The 17067-nt window shown below is 36.7% G+C and overlaps 1 protein-coding gene across 9 annotated transcripts in view; it reads right to left on the bottom strand.

The window, feature by feature from the left end:
• KIF16B (kinesin family member 16B) overlaps nucleotides 1–17067 on the bottom strand; it is a 139713-nt gene that overhangs the window by 66298 nt on the left and 56348 nt on the right. For all 9 annotated transcript variants that reach the window (XR_012585903.1, XR_012585904.1, XR_012585905.1 and 6 more), the window contains 5 exons: nucleotides 10320–10439; nucleotides 9691–9742; nucleotides 8326–8463; nucleotides 3986–4068; nucleotides 3698–3786 (listed from right to left, as the gene is read on the bottom strand). Coding sequence is in view for 6 of the 9 variants with exons in the window: in XM_074578426.1 (XP_074434527.1) it covers nucleotides 3698–3786; nucleotides 3986–4068; nucleotides 8326–8463; nucleotides 9691–9742; nucleotides 10320–10439 (482 nt within the window). In the remaining 3 variants the exon portion in view is untranslated. The remainder of the gene's footprint in view (nucleotides 1–3697; nucleotides 3787–3985; nucleotides 4069–8325; nucleotides 8464–9690; nucleotides 9743–10319; nucleotides 10440–17067) is intronic.

Genomic DNA, 17067 nt, shown 5'->3' with positions numbered 1-17067 from the left:
AAACTCAAAACAAAAAAAACCCACACTAAAGCCATGACAAGAGCAAGGTTTCTCATGGGTGGTTTTAGAGTTACAGTGTAATGTAGTTTACAAAAGGTCCACAAATGAAATCTTCAACATAAATCTAGGCACAAAGTTCTATTTTATCCAAACCTTATTATCTGAAGCGGTGTTGCATGACACCAGATTAAAGACAAAGACTGGGAACAAGCAGAACAAAGAATTTTGCATGTTAAGCCAAAATTTTATGCAACTATCTCCACATATGGGAAATCAAGAGCCAACAAAAACCACACACACACAACAAAAGCCACACACAAAGACCACCCATCCGAAAACACAATTAAAGATAACACTGATTTTCACATGGGAAAGATACAGTAAGCAAGATCCACCATTTATCTGCTTTTGCGACAACTGAAGGTAATGCCCCGCAGGCTCTTCTGCCATTGATTGCTAAAGACACTGGATCGTACAAGCTGTGTATTGCAACCTACAGAAACTGCAAATTTAGCTGCCAGCCTTCAGGTTATGAATACTGAAACGAGAAGAAAAGGCGGTCTTGAAAGTGCTACATTAACAATAGGCACAATGCTAGTCAGCTACAGAAGTCGCATGGATAAAACCCAGAGGGCCAGCTACTGAATCTAGAGGTACACTGCTGGGGGGCAGTATACCATCAGGTTACGAGAAACTGATACTACAATGTATTGTCACATAGGGTCATACCAAAAGACCACGTTTCTACAGTGTTCCTGGTGGAAAAAAAATAAATAAATAAAATCCAAACCAAATGTAATGCGGGGATATTCTTTTCCTTCTGCTGTTTTCCAGGTAGCAAGATGCTCGCTGCCACCTAACATCCTGGCTACAATTACGCTGCCTTTGATACCCAGAGATCAGATTTATCGAATGTTTTACCCAGGCTGAACACAGTCACCGCTCAGGAGAACAGCCACTGCAGCACTATACTTGCTGAGCAGCATTCCCAGCTGGGAATTACAGAGCTTGAGCATGCTGCAAGCCATCCACTTCTATGAATCCAATGCCACGGGCTTTGAATTATTATCATTAAGGCCTAAATGCTTGGGATCTGCTTTATTCAAAACGTATTCTTTTCTTTTAACTTGCATTTCCCCCAGCCGCCTGTTTCCTTTAAAGTAACACTTTCTGCAGAATTACTTCGTTGGGACAAGCTCACCACATGAAAAACCCCAGTGCAGTCACAAAGGAGGGGACGGAAAGAAAACAGTGTTAGCATTAATGTAAATAAATCTAAAATTGTGAGGGAACCCCAGCCGAAGCTGAAAAGCAGCTGTTGCCAAATTGCTGTCCATAAAGACAAATTGCATCCATAAAGATGCATCAATTGTGGAAGATGGTGTCTTCTACTGATTTGTAAGACCGGGGCTCAGGTTTTTTTTGGTTTTGTTTTTTAAAATCGCTGATCTATTACGACAACACCCGCCTCTGCACTGCATGGGCAATGTGTATTATTAGGTATGGCATCTATTGTTTTAAACATAATTTAAACTCTTACCCCTATCTTTAGCTGCTTTAACTATGAATATGCAACCATGAGCTTCCTCGCTTAGAAAAACTTATATACACAACAGGGACTATGGAACAACCTGCATTCCTCCTGTCATGTGAGCCTTAAGCATAATCCTTTCTTGTGTTTACAAACTAAGCAGGACAAAATATCTATTCCTGCAAGCCAGTTCACAAAGATTAATTGAATGCAGACTAGCAGGAGAATATCAATAATTAACCCTCTGCTCCTGGTTTATAGTCTAATAAAACACAGGCACGAAAGTAGTCAGGAATATGAAGAGTATTTCACCTAATCTCACCCTCAGTTTCAACAGCAAGCATGCTCTCTTAATCACACCCAAGAAAGGAAAATAAAAGTTACAAGATGTGCTAGATGGGAAAATGGTCGCATTTCTAAAAATTGCTGCATACATTGATAGCTTCATTATATTATTCATACTGTTTGATTTTCAGAAAAGCAAGGAAAGATGTCTGAAGAACTGATGAGGAAAAAAAAAGAAGCAATATTCCACAAAATTTATGAGGAGAAAAAGAAGGATTTGCTGCAATCTACTCCATCATAGAGACAATCAAGTAATACTCAAAAATATTTTCTTCTTCTTCTTTAAGAAAAAAGAAAAAAAAAAAAAAAAAAAAAAAAGAAGTGTCACAGGAAAAATCCTCTGTATAAGACCCAACTTGGTATTATCTGAAAACGGTCTGAGCTCTTTGTGCAGGGGATCATTCTTAAGCCTACATTCATCTGGGCCTTGCCCGTGCCATTATATTTGGCTGCAAATCTGAATGACTAGAAGCGAGGCAATGCTGAAACAATCTGTCCTGCTCTGTGCTGACTGCAAAGTCAAGGTCGGTACCGTGCAGTATAATGCAATTATTGATAACAGTGTTGTAAGAGAGGAACATTATTAGTAGGGGAAAAGCCCCCGGTAGCTGATCAAGAAGCAGAAGTAACAAAAAACAGCCAGAAACTTTCCCCAGCCCACAGAAAATATAATAATAGCAACCGTCACTAGAAGTTTTCAATCAAACTATCTGAAGAGCTAAAGAAATAGAGAAATATACATATACTCTTTTAACCTTCTCTTTCACATCTGAAAAAAGATGTAATTTATGCGCAACTAGCTCACTACCTTGAGATCTCTGCAGGTAGCTCAGTAGCAAAATAATAACAGTCGCATTTGAAGCAGTGTTATTAGACATATTCACTGTATTTAAGACACTGTTTAACTTGAAGTTGTTATTACCTGACCAATCTACCCAAGCTCTAATGGATAAAGAGCAGCCTCCCAGTAAAGCCTGGGAATAAAGCTGCACTATCGAAGCCTGTAATTCAATTCACGGCCAATTTTTGAAAAGCACATAGGTGGTTAAAGTGCCTCATCTCACACTCAATTCAAAACACAGGCACTAGCTATTAAAAAAAAAAAAAAAAAATAGAACAAAATACCATCAATTCTCTGTAAGTCATTTTAAGAACACTGGTAAAAACATTGAAAGCAGCTTCTCTACAATAAGCAGTCTATGTCATTGCAACTGTACAACAAAACTGTTTTCCACATCCTAACTTGGCCACCTACTAGGAGGTAGATAGGTGAGAACATTAAGACATTCATTTCCCTGCCTTTTTATGCTTGTATTGGTATTATACGAACTCAAGAAACCTTAATTTTCAGTTTACAATGCTTCCCCCTCCCCCCCCGCCCCAGGAAAAATAGTTAACTTGTAATTCTGAAGAAAGCGTAAAGGTAAAATCTGCCATGTCATTACTGAGCTGAACTGCCTTGGCTGTAATGCAAATGTTGTCTCCCCGGCTCCAGGTCCTACAACTTTGCGTTAGATCTGTCAGTGTGTCTGGCTGCTGGTGTAGTTACTCTTCTTGCACTTCAGTAGAGAAATCCCAGATAAAAGCAAGTTTTAAGCAGTATAGAAAGATCCTCAGTGTCCCCTCACCCCATTTTCTAGCATGGACTAGTTCAAATAACTTTTTTAAAAGCTCCGGCTTCATTCAAAAGCCCGTTATTTAACAAGCATATACTATTAACCTGAGAACAAAATATTTGCTATTACTGCCATTTGGAATATTCAAACCACTAAAATGAAGAACGGTTGTAACTTTAATAACTGCATTTTAGAATATACTCACCCTGGGTTATAAAGCATAACCGCTGACAGGTTCTCACAAGATTTTGAAAGATCTGTCATAGACAAGCTGAAGGAAGATAGCAATCCGCTCTAACAACAGACCATAAAATACATGTATTAGACAAACACTGATGTGCTTACAAACTCTTATTTTGTTTCAATTGATGAAATATTAATGAACGTATGGGAAGTAAATCCAAAACGTATTCTACAACAATCAAGGTACGTCTATATTAACAAGAAAATTGTGAAAAGCCTTAAATTTCCTCAAACGCCGATCTCATCTCACCTTTCTTTTTTCCCTTAGCTTGGCAGCTTCTTTGGGGTGGTTAAAGCGAAACATATTGGTTCTTCCAAGTAATATAACAGCACCTGATGAGAAAAAGCACACATCACTCACTGACAATATACCGTACCTGAAAATGCCAAGTAATTTTTCAGACACACAAGATGTAGGCAAAGACTCTCATTCTCATTAAGCAAGAACAAAATGAAAACACATTTTGACAATTCAAGCACATAAAAATGCGTAGTCACAGCTACATTAACTGATGTATACACTTTATTCCTTCGTCTTCCTACTTTAAAAAAACAAAAAACAAAACCAACAACAAAAACCAAAACACCCACACGTTCACACACACAAAGCTCAATCATGTTCATGCAGTTCAGTTAAAGAATAAATACAGGTAGAGGAAGCAGTGGAAGCAGCTGCCCAAATTTGATCTATACATTCTTCAACAGTACTGCTTTGGAAGCCACCAGTAGGTACAATGGGAACATCCATAAATGTGACTAAGAACAAACTTGTCCATCCGCTACTGATCACAGTCAGGTTTGAATCCACCTACACTAAAAGCTCCAGATCTTCATAATTTGTACTCTCACTTACCCTTTTCTTCTTTATGTGGAAAAACACTGAAGTTTATTGTCACTCAAAACAGGATCATTAGACTTTTATACCCATTAGCTATTTTCTGAGGGAAGAACATTGAATAATTCATATTGCTCAATGCACATCCATTATTGTATTTAATCAGCTAAGATACAGGTCACAAATAATGAGATTCTGGGCAATTCTTATCATATTTTAAAGACAGTGGCACCAAGATTAATACTTTCCTACTAAGTAGTATTTTGTCAATGATGTCTCACTACTGTCATAACATGGAAGTCTTCCAAGTTAACCACCACAGAATCAAGCATTTATTTGTTGATTGGTATGAGGCATTTTTACGAAGAAAATGGACTCCATTACACTCAAAGTATGAAACTTGGACCATTCACTACAACAAATTCTTACCATCTGAGAATGAAACAAGGAATGCTCCTATTAATTAGGAACATCAACACAAATAAGGTCATCCAGTGTTGGCAAATTAATGGCAAAAAGCACTATAGTTAAGACATCACTTCTTGCTGTCTACGCAACAACTCCATTTTGGACCATATGAACAGTCTAATCTTCAAAATCTTAGAACAATCTTCATAAATCTGTAGGTAGGTTTGTATTGCAAAGTCATTTTGATACCACCTTTGATTTATACGATGACCTTTCCTTCAAGAATTGGACTGGGCATACTTTTTATGTAAACATATTAAAAGGGACCTCTGACGGTCATGGCTGCTGGAGTGAAAGGGCTAGAACTGGTTTTAATCTGCCACTGCTTCATATGCTCACAGGTGTCCCAAACATTTATCTGTTCCACTCTTGTTGACAGCCTGGAGGGGGATTTTGTGACAGTAGGGACTTCTTCAGTGACTTTCAAATGAAGATAAAAATAATTAATTGTAAACATTTTTGACCACCTTACTACATGGAAGCAACTTAAATATATTAATTAAAGTGTCAGAATGAATATAGTTACAGATACGTGTTTCTAACTTCATGTATTTAGAAGAAAACAGGAGAAAGAGGCTTAACAGCAAGCACACGACAGTCAAACCCAGATGACATATCACATGAACAACTCCTCGGTTTCTCTTTTAGTACTTCTCTGAATCCCATGATAATTTTTGTATTATTCTATTATTGAAGAAAAACTCTACAATCTTAAATCCCGCTTGACAGAACTTAGATAAGCATCAACATCGAAGCCTTTTAGGAAAAATACTCTGGACAAAACTATGCGGTCAACTATTTCCTGAGCACCAGGTTCGATTCTCTGCTGTTGGACAATGCAGCTCCCCATCAGAATGCAAGTATGCAAAGTGGCGGCGTAAATGTTGTCACGGAAACATAACTGGATTTGCTATGGGGTTTGCTTTCCATTTATTTACTGTAAGCAACAATTCTTACTCTCCTTGAATGTTAAATGGCAAAGAAAAAAGGCTTGGTCAAACACATTGATAGTACTAACAACAACAACAAAAAAGTCTTGATCATTTGTGGAGCTCTGAGCTTGCAATTTAGCTGGTTGACTCCAAAACATATATGACCAGAGACCATATGAAAAAAAAAATTAAAAAAACCCATACATATATATATATATAAAAAAAAAAATGTAGAAAAAAGATGAATGACTGTTGAATGTCATCAAGCGTCTCTATACAAAGCATTATTTTGGAACTATGTAAACAAATGTATCTATAATTAAGATCTTACCAACTTCTAAAACCTACTTTTTTACTTTTAAAATGTTTTCTTTGATTAACGAACTATAAAAAAAAAAACCAAGCAGTGGGAGGTTACATTTAAGTACAGTAGGGCTGGCAGTTTGGCCTAAAAAACTGAAAACTCGGTTTAAGTTGAGGATAAATTTAAGGTAAAGTACAAGCTCCAATTGTGAATATTAATTCAGTTACCTTTAGAAATCCTACCATATGTTCTTAAGAATAAAAAATATTGTAGTAAGTTACATTTACACAAAAAGGCCACATTAGCCAGAATTCAGAAGTGCTGGAAGTAATCTGTAGAAGGAAGTGCTAATTAATTATTATGCCTCCTTTTTTTTTTTTTTAAAACTCCATGACAGTCTAAAAACTTAACACATTTTCAAATGAAAAATGAACAGTGATTAATGATGAACGGAAACATTTAAATATATCAGCAGTTAATCAGTGTTACCTAAAGCGGATATTTAAGGAGGCTGGCACTTCATGCTGGGAGACTAAATGCTAGCACAGCTAGGATACACGGATTGTGCACCAGTCGTTAAAACTAGTTATTTCATCAATTTTGCCCACCTGATATCATAGCGGCCACCTTTCTCTCAGCACCAGTCTGGTTACACAGGCTACAGGTCAGCTTATGCAGCTCCTTTGTCCAATTTAGTAACTCAAAGCAACCCTTTCCCCGTCTTTTGAATTGCAAATTTCTTCCGACAGAAATTTGGGAAGAAACAAAAAAAATCATTGTTTCCACTCTACAGTACAAAAATCAAGTTGTTACATACGCTTGGAAGATGGAAACAGCATCCAAACTCCTACTTTCTTGTGGGGCACATCAAACCTTTACTGCCTTTGAAATGCAGTAGGATAAATAAAGATGAGTCACTGCAACTCAATTCTTTTTGTTTACAGTGTTATTTGCCATTAACGTCAATGTTTCTATTGCTAACAATTTATCAATGGAATTTACCCAAACACAAGACAAAGGGGACTGGGCTTTCTTTCCGCCCCCCCCCCGCCCAGTATCTATAACAGAAACAAGCACATATGCCTCTCCTTTGGCAGGAAGAAATAGAGACTTTAAAAATCAGCGCTCCCTCTCCACACCAAAACTCCTTACTTTCTGAAAGCAGACTTTTGAAGCACTTGCTTGAGTTCAGAAAAGATGCAAGACTTCCCTTGCTCAATACTACATTCTTCCTTTGTTAAAATAAGCTTAATTTGAAAGCTTCTTTCCAGGAATGTAAAGTGACATTGGTTTTTTGGGAGCTGAGCTGCGTCACAGCCTCACAGGTCTTCAGCTCATTGCTAAATGGAAAGATATTCTGGGTGCTCCTGGAAGATAAAACATCCCGAACCTCTGCTGCAGCACTCACCAGCTTACTTGTTACCCCCTTTCCAGGCCAACACAATACACCTTTGTTCCCAGATGTCCTGGCTGCTTTTTTCATTTCCAGATTTTAAAGCTTTTATATTAAAATTCTAATTCTCTAAATTCCCTCCATAAAGGTTAGCCTGCCCCTTGTTGTCATTTCCCTACAGCTGCAGTGAGCAGATACTCCAGCTGAATCTCCTGCTATACAAGAGGATTTGGCAACAGAGTGTTACGCAGGACCAGCCTGAAGGTGGGTGAGCGGGGCTAGGGAGGGGTGTCTCTGACATTATTATAGTCCTATAGAGACCAATATTCTTTTGCTTAATGTTACAGCAACCTAAGCAATCCGGCATGGAGTTCACTTCACATATAACACTGAACGAAATCAAACGGCAATTAACAATTCACACTCAAGGTCATGAAGTGGCTTAAATTAGTAAAGAATTCTCTTTTTACCACGTGGCAAATCTTTGCCAGAAAAAAAACTCTGTGGCTCTCCTGATGGTTTTGGGCTGTAGTTGAGAAGACATGGAATTAAAATTAATTAAACAATAACCCCTTTATATACACACATATTTTCTCAGTGCTGTTGCCAGAAAGCAACAAAGATGCTGTATCAGAAATGCCATTACGCCAGGGAATACCTTGGTTTAGGTGTGTGGCCTCTGTAACCTGAATACCGTTCACAGAACACTGCGCTCCATTCAGTGGTATTAGATTCACAGTACCATTGAGATTTTCAAAGATGCAATGCTCGCTTTCCAAATCAAGGCCATGAAGAACTAAATACAAAGAAAGAAAATAACATAAATCATTCTCTTAACAACTAGTACGATTAGCATGCTGACAGTAATTTATTAAGGACATATTACAGTATATATTTGAGAGTATCTTTTCTCTTCATTCCAGATAATGTTTTTTTCCTTCTTTCATCACATCCTGCATGTCTTAAATGTCGACACTGTTTATTGTTTTATTGTAGTGGAAAGAGAATTGTGTTGGGTCGCTTGGGTTGGGTTTTTTTTGGTGTAATGTTCTTTCCTCCTATGTTTTAGCACCAGATTAGTAAATGCTTCTTTCCTTCTGATAGCAAACAATAAAGAATAATTTACATCTTTGTAGAGACAAGGTTTTTTGACTGGTTTCTGGGAAATAACAAAAACTTCTTGACCTTAAAACAACCATGCTTAAATCTGAAAAGACGGGTTATAATCTGTGATTGTAGATTAATAAGGATGGCTGAAATAAGGTTCTTATGTTCTGTTATATTCAGACCTTTTATCAATCAGTTATGCTATTTTCTGTCTCTTCTTCAACTAACATATGATTATCTCTACCAGTATTGTTTAATAGCACAAAAACCATGCACGTTTGCTAGATTCATTAAATTTATATAAAAGCATTTTAATCCAGGCATCTTTTGACCCACAAAATATACCAAATTAAGTTATTGGACTATCATTCTCTCACCTGAGAATTAAAGGATGCAGTTTATTTAATGGAACTGCCTTCAAGCAATGTATATGAGAGGATAGTCCAGATCTGGCAGCTAGTTGTTTTCATAGGAAGTGAAGAAGAAAATCAGTAGAAGCCTACCCACTTTTTACCAACTTCTAGAGTTTTCTTCAACTCAAATCTAAAGTCCCAAGACTGCTTTAGGTATAGCACTACTGTCATTAGACAAAGGTTAAGAGAATGACCGTGTAGTAATTGTGACAGGTTTCTGAAAAAGGATGGTATTTTACACAATGCTATTTCAAAGAAGCAAAAAATAAATTAGTAACAAGTATATGAAGAAATTTTAAGCCCACAAGCTATTTTAGAAGTCATGCTCCTTGATGCAAATCCCGTCTAATTCAGCTCTCAAATTTTCTAAAAATTAAAATACGCAAGAACATAGAGATGACTAACTGAAAAAGGGAAAGAAATTATGAAGCTTTGTTCGCATATTGGGATGTTAGAGGAAAAACAACTGAAGAACGAACATAAAAAAACGCCAAATTGCATACCAATATCCTGTTCTGTCATAGCATCTTCTCTGCCGACATATGTTTGGCCCTCCTAATTAAGAGAAACACACGCGTTATTTTTGGTCGAAATCTTCTCCTTCCTCCCCCACAAAGATGTAAGTTATCCTTCCACTTTCTCAGAGTAACCTGAACGAATTATTTATTTAAACATACATGAAAAAAGATCAGGTAGCATTTTTAGAATGCTTTCACGGTCATTATTATACGGTATTATTAGCAAATTCAAGTTTCAACTGTCCTGTGTAGAACCATCTTTGTAGTTTTGAGGCAATTAATCTAGATTTGGATTTCAAGTCAAGCTTTACAACGAAATGAGTGACAAAACAGTATACATGGCTAGGAATATTAAACACCTATCTCTGGTTAACTGGTTGACCCTCAGGATAAACCTAAACAGAAAAATTAAGAGATATTTTAATTGAATCAGTTGCAACCTCTTAAGAGCTTTTCTTACTATAGCAGAGAAACATAATGAGCTTTTCTTACTATAGTGGAGAAATGTAACGAGCACTATATTTAGATAGCAAATTAATACTACAATTTGTCTACTGAAAAAAAAAAAATCACAAGGCATATAAATGCTATGGCAACACAGATGCGTTATTTACCTTCAAGTGGTACAAGATGATACCAGTGCTGAGAAGATCATCATCAATGCCAATGAGATGAGGCAGTTCAGAATCCAACACAACACCTATCCCTTCTTTCCTCAGAGCCAAGGTTTGCTCCTGTAAAGGACAAAAGCCTATTTATTGGGATATGCAAGAAATACTGCTCCTCTTTCTCTTTCTAAACCACATTTAATGTAACTTATTCTCTGTAATATCACCCCAAAAAAAGCACCTTTTTTTTTTTTTAAACACGTCTTAAATGTGACTTTTGTATTTCCATTTCACATTCCAAGCTTGCTGTTCAGGAAATCTGTGAAGGTGTTATTTGAAAGAAACCAGACAAACAGCTGAATTATACCAGATAAGGAAGATCAAGAGCATAACAAAGCAACATTGTCTAAAAGCAAGCTACGTACCACCTTGCGTAATTATAAGAATTTACAACTCCTCAGAATTCGGTACGGCTAAGGAATAGAAAACTGAAAACTTTGGCAATCCTTTAAATAAACCGAACCTTGCACAGTAAAAACCCCAGGCATCTGAAAATTTAGGAAGCCTAAGCAGTGAAAACATCATCCAATGTAAAGTAGGCATTGACAATAGTAAATAAAAGTAAGAAATATTTGCAGCACAATTTCAATTCTTCAAAATTTCTTCGGGCAACATTGTACAGCCACCTGTAGGATGAGGCATCATTCAGCAGGACTACAAGTGGGAGACTTCAACCTTGAATAAGGCATCACATGAGGCAGTACTAATCAGACAGTCTATGCAATAAACAAGAAATTAATTATAGCTTTGAAATATGTTTTAGTATTTATAAAGTTTGTTTTTCAAGTTGAAACAAAATCCTATTGACTTCCAAGCCTGGAAGATAATGGCAACAGAGACTGTGAATGCGTACGCACAGCGCCTTTCAAAATAAATGTGTTTTTTCTACCTAAACTAGCTAAGCCCTTACAAGGCAAGGAAGACTGACAACCCAGGAAGGAGAGGCGGTGGCAGCAAGCATCACTTCTGTGTATTATAAGGCGCACACTTTTCTCCTGGTGCTAGTAAACATGGAAAATAGGTTTTCTGACAGCAGCGTGACTACTGCTTTTCCAAGCCACCAGTATGCTTTCTCCAGAGCCAAGACACTACACTGTTTGTAAGAAAAAACAGATAGACTGTTGCATGTATTTTCCCAAGTAGGGCAACTTGACAGATCTGAAAGAAGAAAACAGATGCAGTATCTCATTTCCCTGCACAGTACAGAACATCGTCAATATTGATACTGTTTAAAAAATTCTAAGTGTAGATGCGCCTGGGCAAGACGAGATGATGACACAATGTACAAAAGCCAGTCCAAAACAAAACCAGGAAATCCCACTCTGGTCATGGATGAATTTTAAAAAGTTCTCCAGCATTCAGAAAGAAAAAAAGCTGTGATTCATGTTGCCCCGCAGCTCTGACATTCAAACTGCACCCAGCTATTCCTCGATATTATGAAAGTGTCACCTCATAAAACCAAAAAATACAGCTTAAATCATTGTGCGATTTAAGAAGTAATTTCGGTCAAAAATACCTATCACATGTTAAATTTTTATTGAGTAGCATCTACTGTTATACATAATTTATAACGTTCCCATAGGACGAGGCTGAAGACTTAAAATACTGAGGACCGGTGGCCGTTTACACAACTGCTGGCACCTTCGGCCCAATGGAACTGATAAAATATTAAGAGCTGAACATCTTTTCCCCAGCATAACAAAGCATTTGCCAACATCCCTGACTGAGGAAGAAATAGGCATCCCAGGAGGCAAAGAAATTATCGCTGGGTGAGAAAAACGTCTCACAAATAATTAAGAATAAAGAAAAAAAACGAACGTATTCTTCATTTTCCAGTCTTTTAATATTTAACACATTTTTACTATACTCAGAAATAAAGCACGTATAATTGTGATTTAAAATAGATACGTTGCTTATTTATTCCGATCTAAGATTAAGGAGCACAAATTAATTGAGTTTCTAAACCCTTATTTTGTAAGTGACTACCATTCACACACAGAACGCATCCTGTTGATGGAAGCATCATACCAAATCCAGCGGACAGCAGCTGAGAGTAACTACAAATATTTTAATTTTTTTTTTCCTTTAATACTTGTTGCAAATTAGCTTTTATCTTCAGACACAATTTACAAAAAATCCTGAATCTTAATCAGGTATCTAGAGTAAATGCTAAACTTCAATCATGTGGTTTAAAAATTTAATTCCAGCTTTCGCTTCTGCAAAGAAGCCTCCAAACACCAAACTGCGCCCTTTTGCCCCAAACGGAAATCCCAGAAACCCCATCAACAATAGATCTTTATTACTCTGTTCTCCCACAGCGAGAGAAAGAGAAGAAAAAGGCCAGAAAGTAGTCAAATTGCCCCTCTTTCATCCTCGATGGCATACGAAGGCTGTTTCTAAAGGACAGACCTCTTTTGAAAGAAATTCAAAGTCTGTAAGCTATTAATAAAGCAGAGAAATGATTAGGTTTAATCTATGATTTGATTCACTTTCACTCATGCAACACAATTTTGAATCCATAAGTCAAATGACAAGAGCAGGAAAGGTCACTGTCCCTATTAAAAAAAACACTTAATTCGGAAAATTTATGAAAATCTGAAGGTACAGTTTAAGAAACCTGAATGTGCCCCGTGCATCTTAGCTTGAATTATCCTTGAACAGAAAATTGTACACATAATCCCTCAGTATTTAAGATGCGTTCACAGACTGTGGAAAATAAAGCAAGCCAAGTATTATCCACAAAGGAGCACTCCAGTTAATATAACTGGCTACCACGTAAGAAGAAGAAAAAGAAAAAAAAAAAAGATTTTCTTCTTTAGGAGCTGCTACTCACTTGAAGAGTAGAAACTAAAATAATTCTGAGTCAGTACATAAGAAAACACTTCCTTGAGTCAAAGTTAAAATAAGGGTATCATATTATACTTTCAAATGATGGTCTCTTTGAATTCAGCTCTGACTCAGCAGTCAGAAATATCCTGATATAGTAAATTCATTAACACTTTTGTGAGAGAAGTAAGAGCTATTGTGAAATTTCATCCCTTCTGCACTGGTATTAAGTTTGCTGTATTAACTGATAAGGAGACGTTTCCAAGCTCACAGCTTAGATACACGCTGGTAGTATAGGAACAAAATCTTTGTGTACAGTACTTATTTGAGCCGTAGGCTTAATCTTCGTCGTCTGCAACTGGACACAATAAAGAACACCTCTAAGATACATAGGACTTCTTTAAATGTATTTCTGTAAGTGCACACACAAAAAGGGAATTACACAAATTTACTTTCTTCACCAACTAAACTTCACCAATTTAAAAAGAAATAAGCCCAAAAGACATTTCTAACATTCCTTGACCGACCGCCCACTGAAGCGAAACATACGCTGCTACCGGCCCAGCACATATTCAAGAGTACACATAATTAGTACACTGCCCTTTTAATGAACAGAACCTCTTGAAGGAGCTTAATTTCCATTACACTTTCCAATGCAAAAATTTAATTCTTTTATTTAAATATTGAACAGTTAGCTGCTGGCACACAGTCCTGAGAATACACTGTGCAGACACCTTCAGTAAAACATAACATTATGCTGGCTGAGTAAATTGTCCAGATGTCTATATTTAAATTATGCAAAAACGCGTAGTACCAAATTAAAGAAATTATGGGTAAAAATGTGCAACGGCAGAAGTCTTTGCATTAATATTTAACCTGACTACACCAGAGCAGATTCTTACACTAACAGGTACTTTGGGTGCATTTGATTTCATTGAAAATATGCTATTATATCCTGTGTTCACAAAAATGTCTGAAGATACTCAGTGGCCCAGCACTAACATTAAGCTCTCTATAAAATACACAGATGTAAACTGTACACAAGGGAAGTTCTTAATTCTTAATCGGTCTTCCTCCGGTTATGTATTCAGTACACTTTGTATTCCCTTTAAATCACCGGAAACGAATGTTTCATACCTCCAGAAAAAAAATAATATCCTCTACTGCTCATAATTCAAAGACACGTGAAAATGCTTCTTTCCAAACCCTGCAGATCACAGAATTAGAGGAGCAGAAAAGAAAATTCTTCAGCAGGAGTTCACAAGCAAAAAGCCACCCCTTGTTAAACTGAAAGGCACTGTGGACATCAACAATTTACACAGATGCAAGAAATGAGCTGGAGAAATGGCGAGAAAAGGGAATTACTTCTGGGGAAAGGCACAGGGTATCCATCGCCTGAGGTTCCACAGCTCCAAGACCCACAAACGCAGAAAGCCTGGGAAGTTTTCTGGGGAAGGATTGCTATCCGCCTGCCCTGTTTTATATTCCAAAAATGGGTACTGCTGAATAAACCCTAATTCACCTACTGGAGTATTTAATCTGAGCCAGTATAATTTTTCTTTAACAGCAGTACAAAGGATGAGAATGTTTGAAGTTTGATTTTAAACCAGATTTCCAAGTGTCTTAATGTATATTATCAGTAAATATGCCTTAGGAATTTATGCTATCAATAAAAATTCTCAGTCTCTTTTGACTCATGATAATTTTTTGCTTTAAAAAAAAAATAAATTCTTACAGCAATGAGTTCTTCAGCTACTCTGCATAAAAATCAACATAAGAAAACACTTCTCATTCACATTTACACTTTTTTTGATATTAATGAACTGCTTTTATCTTCTGTTGAGGGAGTAAGAAAGTTGTTACTACTTGAAACTCAAATTTGTGGTATGAAAAAAAATCACCCAATGATTCATTATGCAGCTTTTTCTGCTTTTGGTGAGTTACCTTTGAAGGGGTCTGTGCAGAGAAGTGGCAAACACGGAAGCAGCCCTTCTGACTGAAGAGTGAACTCCTTTCCTGGGCACCTCCCTAACTGCTTCATTTGCAGAACCTTTCATAATTCTTGGCATTTTCGAGAAAACAGTAGGAAAAATTCTTTCGGGGACTGCTTTTGTTGTCTGTCTTTACCGAGTCCTTCCTTTTTCTGCTTAGTTTCGACAAGGTCTAGCCCAACAACTCTATAACCACTGCATTTTCATTCTGATCGTATCCCTTCTAATAACATGTAGCTTTCTCATTTTTTGCATAAACAAAGCGCAGCAACACTCCCAGTGTTATCTACAGCCATAGCTCTATATTTTAATAACAACGTGCACTGCATGCCTTATGAAGAGACAAAAATCACAACACTTAATTTGCATTAGATAGTAAAAACCTGTGTAGATCCCCTTCACAATCCTGACAACTACGAAAACTAAAAACTCCAATTTATCAGCACAATTTTTCACTTAAACTTTGTTAACCTGTAAATCCTTTTCACATTTAACTGTGGGTTGTCATCGCATTATAAAGCCAAACAAGGTAAATTATAGATCAGTGAGGTTTTACAGAATGAAATCCAGGAATAGTTTAGTTGAATAAATTACTAGAGCTTCTATCAAACAATTGAAGAACAAAAGCTAAATTACGCTGCAGTTTTCCATATTAATAGATTGCTTTGACACCCTAACTAAATTATCCAATAAGCAGGAACTCAGATCAACAAAATATTATCTTATTATTGTATGTATCATCTGTGCATTCTGCAGAAGTCTGATTTATCCTTAGAGTTACAATTTTTTTTAGATATACAATTAATTTTCCAGATATGTCATTGGGATATGATATCCCATCACATGGGGATATGTGATGCTTTTATTATTCCCATATTACCCTCCACACATTTTTGTGTTTATCTACATTAATCAAATACCCTTGTGAAAAATGAGAGCTTTCAGTACAAATGAAAAAAAAATACTGTTTATCATCATGTTTCCCCCCCTTCTTTTTCTTTTTAAACAGGGGAATATTTCGCCTACTAATCTAAGACAGACGATCCTTCAGCATGAGGTTCCCTTCTATGTAAGCTACGAAAACATTTGCAAATATATTATATTCCACATGACGCTGGTAAACAATAACTGTCCTTCATGACAACGCCTAAATTCGGTCTTAGACTTCAGTTTGCATGTAATTCTGCATGACTCAGAATTGCTACAGCCTCAAGTTTAATGCAAAACCCACGAAGCTTTTCCATGGTGTGTTTGAGCAAACTCTTGTGAAACAGCAACCTGTTACTAAATCAAAAGTCTACCTAAGAGCTCCAACAAAAGCAAGTCTTGTAAACTCAGCTACATAACAAGATCACCACTCTTGTACGAAACAGCTGGAGACCATGGCCCAGTTCCATCCCTACATTATTTCTTTTTCTCTTCTAAATACCAACTAACTGTTATTTTCCACTCAAAGCTTATTCCCATTATTTGGGTGGTACAGTCCTAATGTTTGGAGAGGTTTTTTAAATGCCTTAGAAACAGCAGGATTTAAGAGGAATACACTGCAGACTTCTGTTTCTATTTACAGCAATTATCTGAATAATTCTAGATTTAATTGTTCTGAAAGAAAAATGCTAAATAAACAGATGGACTACTCCTCTGAACTTTCTACTGCATTGCATGCTAATTACTATATTTATAAAGAAGACACAGCCAACTATTGAAGTTGCACTCACAATATTAAGGGGTGACCACACGGAAAATATAGTAAAGTTCCCAGAAAGCCCTACAAAACACAAGAAAGCTTACTTGATTACTTCTGTAATTTAAGCAAAACTTCAGGAATTTTACTTCTGCTTAAAACACCAGCAATGTTTCTCCTGCCTGAAGGGAAA

Source organism: Larus michahellis, chromosome 3 (genome assembly GCF_964199755.1).
Source record: "Larus michahellis chromosome 3, bLarMic1.1, whole genome shotgun sequence".
Classification (NCBI taxonomy): Eukaryota; Metazoa; Chordata; class Aves; order Charadriiformes; family Laridae; genus Larus; species Larus michahellis.
This window is presented reverse-complemented; position numbering and strand designations above follow the sequence as displayed.